Source organism: Dendropsophus ebraccatus, chromosome 1 (genome assembly GCF_027789765.1).
Source record: "Dendropsophus ebraccatus isolate aDenEbr1 chromosome 1, aDenEbr1.pat, whole genome shotgun sequence".
Lineage (NCBI taxonomy): Eukaryota > Metazoa > Chordata > Amphibia > Anura > Hylidae > Dendropsophus > Dendropsophus ebraccatus.
In genome coordinates this window covers 71270527-71281826 of record NC_091454.1, presented here as the reverse complement: position 1 = coordinate 71281826, position 11300 = coordinate 71270527, and the positions used below count along the sequence as shown (strand labels likewise).

Here is an 11300-nt window from a genome sequence, read left to right as displayed (position 1 = left end):
GCTAGTTGTATTAATGCTAAATTTCAGACAGGATTAACGGCCCTACAAAGGGGTAAGTGGTCCATTTTCTCAATTGACAATCACGTTCTTTCTGTCCAGTTCATAGAATTTAGTAGATAAGCATAAACGTACAAATGAGCATTCTCTGGTGTTGGCTTACATGTAGTATCCTGTCCAGACATTAACTGAGAGCATTGTGGAAGCAGGGCCCAGGTAGTTGTTTTGCAGGGGCACTGTGGGTGATGATCATAGTGACACTATGACTGGCACTGATTAGGGCATCGTGGCGGGTACTCATGAGGATACTATGGCTGCTGATCATGTTGATACTGTGATTGGCATCGATGGGGGCATTGTGGATGGCACTTATGTGGATACTAAGGCTGGTAATCATGGAGACACTGTACCTGGCTTATGAGAAGACTGACTGTGATCATGGGAACACTGTAGTATTGTAGCTGGTGCTCATGAGGATACTATGGCTAGAGATCATGTGGGCACTATGACTGGCACTGATTCTGGCCATTGTACCTGGTGCTCATGAGGATACTATGGCTGCCTATCACAGGGACACTGACTGGCACTGATAAGGAGGGTGTTTTGGTTGGCATTCATGAGTATATTTTGGCTATTAATCACAGGGACACCGTGACTGGTCCTGATAAGGGCATATTGACAGGTATTCATGTGTGTACTCTGGCTGGAGTTCATGGGATTACTGTGCCTGACACTGATAAGGGCACTGTGGTGGGTGCCATTTAGATACTTTGGCTGCTGATCATAGGAACACTATGCCTGCCACTGATGAGGGCATTGCGGTGGGTGCTATGAGGATACTATGGCTGCTGATCATGAGATTACTGTGCATGCCACTGATGAGGGCATTGTGTTGGGTGCTATGAGGATACTATGGCTGCTGAACATTGTGATTACTGTGCCTGCCATTGATCAGGGCATTGTGTTGGGTGCCATGAGGATACTATGGCTGCTGATCATGGGATTACTGTGCCTGCCACTGATGAGGGCATTGTGGTGGGTGTCATGAGGATACTATGGCTACTAATAATGGGGACAGTGTGCCTGCCACTGATGAGGGCATCGTGTTGGGTGCCATGAGGATACTATGGCTGCTGATCATGAGAACACACTGTATCTGGTACTCATAAAAACAGCATCACTGGTACTTATGAGCACTCACTAGTACACACTGTGGCTTATGAGAAGGCAGGTTGGTGATCACACGGACACTGGCACTGATGTGGCCACACTAGCTAGTACTGTTTGCAGTAAGATAATGGCTGACAATTTTAGGGAACTACTATAGCTGGCACAATCTACATAGTATATGGCACTATTAATGGACAATGTGATGTAGAACTGCTATGTGAGTCTTTCATATGCAGCACTGTAACCACCATTCTAATGAGCATTTTGAAAGGTATATTTGGAGACCAAAAGAGCATGTCTTAACTTTGGTTTAACATTCGTCTTGTAGGACAAGCATTATATTGTGCAAAATTACTGAAAGCTTAACTTTGACCTATGCCGGCTGTCAGCAAGAACATCAAATCTTTCCACAATTTGTAAGAAATAGATCCGAAAAGAATTAGAAATGCCTCCCTGTATTTTTTCTTCTATCAGGTTCCATGTAGGAGAGCTATTAATACACACTTTCCCATCTTTGAGAGAAAACCAGCCTTCCCTTTATTATACTCATTCGCTGGGTACAGCCTTCTTGTCATTATTGGGCTTTGTATTCCAATTCTAAAGGACAGCTGAATTCTCTCACTAATGTAACCAGATTTCTGCTCCTGTGAATTAATGGTGCTTGTATTTCTAAAAGCAAAGAAAAAACAGAATAGTTGTAGAGATGATAAAGGTGTCTATGTTTTAACAAATCATAAAATAATTATAATTGCATTTACAAGCGTAAAAAAACACAATAGACGTGAAAGAATGAATGTTATGTCATTATGTGTTTTCTCAATTTTGTCTTGTCATAATTATTATATAAATACCTGAGACTGACAACAGAGATATTATCTGCATAGAAAAAAAAGACAAATTTGGTCAGCTCTCCTAGAACACTATTCACACTAGGCAGGAGCATGTTGCTATGGCTGAAATTGCAAACACACAAAAACACAGCTTGTGAGCTGTTGCATTTTTCTGTATTATCTGCATAGTTGTCCTCATAGCAGACCTAAGGAGTGGATTACCCCATAATCTTAGCTACCTTATGAGATATTGGGGACATTCTTTGTTTCTTTGACCAATTTTATAATATCACTTTTTCTACAGTGAAACCTTTACTTTTTTTATTATGGAATTGCATTAACAGCAATTTTCTAATATCTTTTTTTCTATCTCTTTTATGTCAGGGAGCAGTCCGATAATAGAGCATCTTAATTTTATGATCTGAGAATCTGTCAGCAGAATGCAGGATGTCGTTTACAAATGTGATTTCCCTGAGGCTTCTCTGCTCTATTATCGAATTTCTCCTGCTCATAAAGGGAGAAATTCCAATGGTAGAAGTATATAAAGAAATGAATTTATATCTAATTCCTAAATACACAAGTATAGGTTCGCTTTTTGTTCAACCTGTACTATGAACTCAATTTTCGTAAACACTTGAAAACACATAATGAATACATTCTGCAATGCAAAGCTAAGCAGATCATTACAGCAACGTTCAGACTTTTAGTATAGATTCCATACTTTAAAAAATCCACAGCAATTTGTAGGCACAGTACAGATAGAATGTTGGTATAAAGAGGAAATGTGGCACTTGCCGGTCAGTGTCGTAATTACTCTTTATACAGACTGTTGTCGGATGCTTCTTGTTTCTTTATACACTAAGCACCACCTGAGTCATGTCATGCCCTGTCTAGAAGCAGACCCCTTGAAGTTGGTTTAGCAGTCATGCCTGATTCTGGGTGGACATGTGGACAAAGTGGGTGGACATGAGTACTGCTCTAAAGGAAAAAACGAAGCAGAGTTCTGGTTTCTTCATTCTTAAAGGGGTACTCCAGTGGGGGGGGGGGCTATTTTGGGATCTGGCCAGGAAGGAGGTGGCTGAGAGAAAAGACATCGACTAACCTCCCCGGATCAAGCGGCGGGTCCCGTATCGTGGCACTCCTGTCCCCGGTTCCCGGACGCTTCCTGGTGTCTGACCCGGGCTCGAGAAGTGACATCTCAAGTCCGCTCAGCCAGTCAGAGACAATGGCGGGATCCATTTCAAGTCCGCTAAGATCCCACCTCTGTCACTGACTGGCTGAGCGGACTTGAGACAAGCCCACGTCAGACACCAGGAAGCGGCCGGGAACCGGGGACCGGAGCCGTGAGTGGACCTGGGATCTTGAGAGGTGAGTGGACGTCTTTTCTCTCAGCCACCTCCTCCCTGGCCAGATCCCAAAATAGCCCCCCCGCTGGAGAACCCCTTTAAGATTGGTGACAGTCCCAGGGGTCAGACTCCTATCCACCCTTGATTCCGAGGATGGTTATGGTTGGCAATATTTGAAAGCTCACTGATCAGGAACTGATGGCATATCCTAGCTATCTTCCATCACTTTTTTTTTTTTTAATAAAACAACCCTTTAAACAATGTTGCTATGAAGATACCATCAGTTTTACACATAGGAAAACTGAAAATATTCCATCTACACCTGTGAAACAGACACTTTAATAACACCAGAGCATCTATTCGAAAAAGTAGTGAAAAGTGTGAAGTGACAAGCAGTGACGTCGAGAAGATTATAGCATCGAAATGAAAGAATAAATCATGTTAGACTTCACAGCGCAAACTATGTATGATTCAAAATGAAATGTGAGTGAACATCTAGATAAAAGAGACTGCGCATAAGTAAAGTTACAAGGACCAAGAGAGAACCTGCAGATTATTATCAGCATATTGCTTTACTTATATTAGACTCGTATACTGTACATAAAAATAAACTATGTATTGGATAACATGTTTTTATGGCACATATAAATACTTTCACGTATCACTGTAAAACCCTGTACATAGATCTTAAAAAGGTTTCCAAGGAAAAAAAACATTGATGGTCATTCCCTAGAAAAGCGATAAAGGAGTCTATCCCCTGGGACCCCCCCCCCCCACACACACGCACTGATCATGAGAATAAAGATACTGCAGTGCTTCCAAACTCCTTTCATGTTTTCATCTCCTTATATAATGCAGCCCAGCCCACTTCCTTGACCCCACCTCTGACACATGGATGGCCTATCCTTAGCATAGACCATCAAAGTGTATCCCTGGAAAATCCCCTAATGCTAAAATGATATGGAGGAGCAGGTGGAAGATAATGCTCCTTGGCACAAAATCTATACTTGAGCCCACCAATTAACAGCGGAATTGTCTGAACTATTAAAATAAAGCATTATTGATCCACCCCGGTGATCGGTGTAAATGAAAAATAATACCAAATGCCAAAATTGCTGATATTTGGGCATATCATAAATCAGATAAAATAGAATAAAATGCAAACAGACTGTTTGTTCTGCCTTCTTGGTCTCATCCCTTGTAGCATATTGTTCTTTATATGCAGGCTGCCTGTGCTGACTATTCACCATAGCAAGTGCCACCAATAGGCATGTAAGCATCAGCGTTAAGCGTTATTTATATTATAGCATTCCTTCTCATAGGTATACTATACTTAATATGATAGTGAGTTAGTTCCATAGTAAAAGGCAGCATGGGGTAGCCTGCCAGATCACCCAGTTTCAAGATGTTGGGGTGCAGAACCATTAAGGGGTTTTCCGGCAAAATTTACTAAAGAGCTGTCCACGGGAGCTCATTAGTCCCCGATCAGTAGGGTGCAGGCACCTGGCACCCATCATTATCGGCTGTTTGGTGCTGCAATACACAGTCAATGGAGTTTGTCTCCGTTCCTGATATAGCGGTAGCAATGTGTTACTGCAGCTCGGCTGCAGTTCAAGCACCATGTAGCCTCAGCCTTATGGTAGCACTGAAATGCCAGTCTTGTGAAATCTCCCCCAGTAATTTCCCAACAGCATGTGAGAATGCCTTCATATTGTCGACTGCTAACCGTAGGCCAATAATTCCTACAAACTTTAATGAAAACTGGCAATGAATCAGATCAGTTGAAAGCAATTTTTTTCAGGTCAGGTACAAGCGATTATTGCTAAATGTGGTTGTAAACAAAATAGTAGAGGAAAAACCTATCTGAATAGTAGTTATGTATAATAGTGACCAGTAATGTACTAATCTCTTATTTGCCAATGTAAAAGTTGTAAAAAAAAAAATTTAAATCTATAATTACAAATAACATTGTTACATTTGGAAAATGAGTCAAACAATAGAAGAATGCGATACATCCCAGCAATGGTCACAAGAGGGCAGAACTGTGAGAAGAGTAGTAAGCAAAAAACTTTGCCTAGCATTGACACTCTCATAGCTGCTTATAGTTGGGGACATAAAAGTGTGTGCACATGCACGTCTGTATCTGGGTTACAGTCACCATAAATTGGGGGGGTCACATACATGAATTTTTTGGCAGCGTTTTCAGTTTCTGCCCGGATCAGTTTCTGCCCGGGTCATACCAGCCGGTACTTAAGTACTGGCCGGATGATCTTTCCAGCCACATGGTTCTGATGCAGGTGCGCCCGCATCAGAACCTCCCACAGCACACAATGAAGCAAGCAGACGGAGACGTTCGCTTCATTGTGGGAACTGACAGGGTTTCCTACGGCCGCAATTTACTAAATTCAGAAAACTGCATGTCAGTTATTTGCGGTGCGGCACGGGATCCCGGCCGGATCGTATATGATGTGCATACGCTCCGGCCGGGATCCCATAGAAATGTAGGCAATGTTCCACACTGCATAAAGTACGGCTGTTGTTGCCGATGGCAACAACGGACGTACTTTTACGTAGTGTGAACATAGCCTCAAGCAGATGAGGATGCAGCAAGAAGGAGAAGTCGGAGTCCTTCCCTTATGCTTCTCCTTTTTTCCTTCCATAATGAAAAGCTTGCAAAAAGTTGCATGTAAAACCCTGACTAACTATAATCTCAGTGATAATATTTATGACCTTGACATGATCATAGCTGCAAATAGGTCTTCTATATTCAGTATTGGGATAGAGATAGGGATATGCCCTGTTTTATTACCATTATGCTCTATGACACTATTAATAGTAAAATGTGATCTTGACTGGATGTTCAATAAGACTAGTGGGCTTCCAGGTACAGTATACAGTACAACAATAAGAACAGGAGGGGGGCGGGGGGTTGGGGTAGTCTTTAGTGCCTGTGTTCATGTATATCATTTAAAAGGATTTAAAAGGGTGAATATTGTGTACATTAAATATAGTATACTGTTCTATTGGTCAGGGAAGCTAACGGTTAACAAATAAACCATTTTTAAACCAGTGGTCTGTGAATGTGTAACACGGATATAGTTTAATTTAATGTCCAATCCTTTTATTGCATCTTTTAATGCAACATTTGTCATTGCTTAAAACATGAAAATCAATAGCAAGATGAATATAGCAGTGTAAAATAGCTTGAGGCTTGTAGGTGATTGAGAAAGATAAGAAGAGATGTGGAGCAGTGCTAATGCATACAATGTGCAGGCAGCAGGCGAGCAATACACTCAATAGCCTCCTCATGTTCTCTGATTTCAGGATGCCAGCAGAGCTCGGGGCCAGTGAATCCTTTTCCCATGCCAATGCCTGGTTCAGCAAGTCTGGGAGGACAAGGAGGGGAGTTGTTACCACACTTCCTTCTGGAACCCGAGGATGTTTTCATTGTGAAGAACAAGCCGGTGACCTTGAGCTGCAAAGCGACCCCAGCTACGCAAATCTACTTCAAATGCAATGGAGAGTGGGTCCACCAGAGTGACCATGCGATTCAACACAGTGCGGACCGCAGTACGGGTAATGCAGAAAGAGAATATTACCAATACTATTTAATCCATCATATGTCCTCTATAGTCACAACTAAGGCCTCATTCACATGTTCAGTAGTTTTTTAGGACCATATTCCGTATGATGTCCACAAACGTCATCTGCAATCCCCAAAAATTTGCCCATAGCGCATTTGTAATTTGTAGTGGATCCGCATAAAAATTTGAAGGTGATATTTAAACTAAGGTTAACCATATTTTTTTTTTTTACGGACATCACAGATGTTTTTTCTGTAAAAATTACAGATCCTCAAAGATTAACCAAGCTCCCATAGACTATTTTGGGTGAAATCATGGAACAATGATGGCCCATACTAGGACATGTCCTATATATATATTTTTTTGCAGATTCATAAAACTACGGACAGTGTGAAGAGCCTAATATAAGTCAATGTGTCCTATATTTGTCGTAATTGTGGTTTTGCAACTATGGATACATTTATGGAATGTGTGAATGAGGCCTAATACGTGGTTTATTTTTATTGTTTGTCATGAGTTGGCAGTCACTGTTTTAGTGCCCTTTGTACTTGTTTCAGTCCATACATGGATGTAGCTAACATGTAGGGTATAGTTTGCAGTCACTGATGCCACAAGAAATGATTCCCATAAGAAACTATGAGATTGGTTTGGTTATCAGTTTTCCTGTGGTGTAGTAAAATACGTGATAGGAGCATTGTGCAAATGTTCACCACTTAATGCAATGAAGCAGATCATAGAGTAGAATTCTGCTGCATTCTATATAATGCTAGGGTTAGAGCTGTGAGATACATCATTTACACATGGAGAGCATTAAAGCTGTGAGCCCACTGATGCCATGAGCACAGAGGACCCACTACAGTTTAAATGGTTGAAGTTTACATGTCATGGCACCCATTGCTGGATTAGCAGTGAGTTCCTTTGTTAATTTGCTTGGATACCAACGCACAATGAGACCATATTGCACAATAAGACCATAGATCCAATCAGGGTTACACACATTATGATGTCATTGTTGGTATCCAAGAAGATCCAAGATTCCAGATTAACAGAGAAACATGCCCTTAATCCGGCAGTGGGCATCATGACAGGTTCACTTTGAGCATATAGACTTTAGGAGGTGTCTTTAAATCTGTTTGATCTGCTGATTACGTTTTCTGCCATATTACTTTCTGTGACCCCCTGTTGATCCAAGATCTCAAGAATCCAAGATGACTGTTTTCAGTACAGACTTGTTTGGTCACCTACCCAAGTAGTAAATTGGAACTAAAGAAGCAGCTATATTATCTTTCATTCATTCAATGATTGAAGGGTTTGCTAATACATAATTAGGCTATGTTCACACAACGTTTTTTCAGCTCCGTTTAAAATTATGTCCGTCATTTAGTGTCTAAAATAACGGACGTTATTTAGTTGCCTGACCTCCCCTTAGTGCAGTGACTGGTATTTGCACATTATTCTACTTACTAATCGGCTGTTGGATGGGGCTTAATTGAAAAGTCCATTAAATTTAATAGCAAAGACGGAGACAGAACGGTGACAAAAGGAAAACTGTGTGTGAACTACAAATAAAAAACATCTGTTGTTTGCAAAAGACGTCCGAAAATAATGTTCATGTTCGTTATTTTAAACTTCAGTTTTTCAATGCATTGTGTGCATTGGACGTCCGTCTTCCCATTGACTCCAATGCATTGCCAATGCAGTCAGTTAAATCTCGGCAAAAACGGACGTTTTTTTTAAATAAGAAAATTGGACGCCTTTTTTAATATTTTTGACGTTGTGTGAACATAGCCTTACAATGTGTAACTTTATTTTTCTATTTTAATTTTCTGCATTTTGATGTAACTCAAAATCAGCAATTCTGAACTTGTGCAATATCAGGAAAGTGGTAATTTTATTGTTCAGACAAATCTGCATTTTTTATTATTATTATTATTATTTATTTTTTTTTATATGAAAAATGGAAAAATAATTAAAATTTTTAGTAGAGAAAGAATTTTTAATATATTTTTTTTACTTCCTCCTCCCATCCTTTATTGACAGCAAGCTTCCAGTTTAGCCATGCTACCAAACCTAATTCTTATAGGGTGCTTACATATTGTCTACCGGTATGAGATTCGGAAGTGGGAATGAGGTTTCAGTGGACTGACAATGAAGCAGGGATAGGGATAAGAGAAACAGTGGGGAGGTGTAATTCAAGAAGCTTGAGAATGTCTTTTACTGTGCACTGAAGGGGAAAAAAACAAACACTTTCTATGTTATAGAAGCACAGACAGATATATGAAAAGTACCATGGGGGAAATTTATAAGGGCTTTGTGCCTATTTTTAGGGGAATAATTGTATTTTTAACCCATTTTTGGTCTAAGTTGTATTTATGAACCAGTATTCGACAGGTGAATATTTTTTAGATGCCACTTTTTTTAATCTGCCTGTTTTGAGTATTCACCCAAAAGATCCCATAATCCAGGATTAGCATGCAATTTATCATTTAAGGCTTTTTAAAAAGTCGCACAAACAGGTGCAGGCTTACGTCTGGTCAGTACCAGGTGAATATGCTTGCGTAATTTTTTGCAATTTTGAGACTTTTTTTGCGACTTTTTACTTAGATACATTCAATATGGCAGTGCTACATTTTAATGAATCAGTCACAAGATATTGGAACAAAATACACACCAATCCTCATTGGAATAATTGCACACATTAGACTCCTTAGTAAATGTCCCCCCATGCGTGTCCTTGCACTAATAGTTATTTACTAGTGTTAGCAGTTTGAAATATGAATTGCAGCCGGCAGCTTACCTTTAAGTTGATCAGTGTAATACATTTGCTTTGCATTGATCTATGTGATCAGTGCTCTGCTTATGCACCCTGCCAGACCTCTGCTAGATCTCAGCGCCTGCAATGAAAACATGTCAGTACCCCAAAGATGCCAACTGGTCCATTGAACCACCAATGCTGCATGTAAATACTCTTTAGATACTGCAACCACTATTGCTGCATCCAAATAATTAAATGAGTAGCATTAAAGATGGCACAGGTTTGGTTCCTCAGCTCCGCAATACTCCCCCATCCACCCATGCTGTAACCATGTTATGGATCAGAAAGGGGTTATTTTTTTTTCCTTTGACACTAATAAAGTTACTTTATAGCATACAGTTTTAAATTTTGTAAAAAAAAAAAAACAACACACTACAACTGTATATGAGCCCACTTTTCTATACTGAGATGTGTAGACCTTGTGTGTACACTTTGTACTTGCTCTCAAAATCTAATTCATTGCATTGAAGTTAGTGCTAGTTCATATTATAGTCAAAGAATCCTTTTTATTAGACACTCCCGGAAACATATCCGATGATGGATATCATACTTGCCATTTTTTTTTACATATTTTATTTTCTGTCGTTTCATATTTAAAAAGGCATAAATGGATAAACACAGAGAACATGATTTATTTTAAAACATAGATAAAACATGCTACTGTAAAAACCTTCCAATTCATTCAAGCCCATAATAAAAAAAAAAAGCATACACACATGTACTTGCAGTAGTCTTGCGAGTATCAATTTGGTCGGGTTTAGATAACTATAAACTACACAGTTACATAACATAAATTATTTAGTTAAACAACAGTTTTACAAACTTGAAGAGCACAGAGCGTTTAGTTCACATTAGTGTCAATGGTGGTTTCACATCCTTTAATAATTAATATTCCACTTCTACATGCTTATTATGCAGTGTCACAAGCCACTGCAGTCAATTAGCTTGTGTTCAGTAGATATAACAGGCTGCAACCGCTGCACTGGTTTACTAGGTTTACTGCATACACCCCATCCCCCTCATTGGACCTTGATTCGCTGCGGGGCTTTGGGACCAGACACCATATTACTAAAGATAAGAATTCTATGAGCTATAGCTCTAGCCGTACAGGCATCCACAGTTCACTCTGCTCTTTCCATATCACCACCCTTTCCTGCATTTATACACACAACCCCCTTCCACCTCTAGCTCTTCTTACAATAGGGAGAAGAAGACAGAGGTTCACGGCTTGGAGCTTGACAAATGACAGTAACTGGGAGATATGCCACCAGGCTCTGCCTTTTTACTTTATCATATTTCACAATACCATAGCGAGGAGAGAGGAGAAGGGAGGGAGAGGGGCAGGGGAAGTAACAGGTTTTTGTTTTTCTCTTTTGTTAATTAATTAAACTCCAAATAAGACCATTCTGCTGCTCATCCGTAATGAGCTTAGAACAAAAGCCAGGCAGAAGGGAGATAGGCACAGGGATACAGAGCGCAGCAGCTACCTCTTGCCTTTTTCCCTTGACAAAAGACTTTAAGGCAAGCAGTCGATGGACAGAGAATAGTTTGCCTGCAC

At 40.1% G+C, this 11300-nt stretch overlaps 1 protein-coding gene across 1 annotated transcript in view; it reads left to right on the top strand.

Annotated features, from left to right (window-relative positions):
- Positions 1-6679: 6679 nt before the first annotated feature.
- UNC5A (unc-5 netrin receptor A) overlaps positions 6680-11300 on the top strand; it is a 144002-nt gene continuing 139381 nt past the window's right edge. The window contains exon 1 of the mRNA XM_069972727.1: positions 6680-6919. Within this exon, the coding sequence (XP_069828828.1) occupies positions 6706-6919 (214 nt within the window). The 5' untranslated portion in view covers positions 6680-6705. The remainder of the gene's footprint in view (positions 6920-11300) is intronic.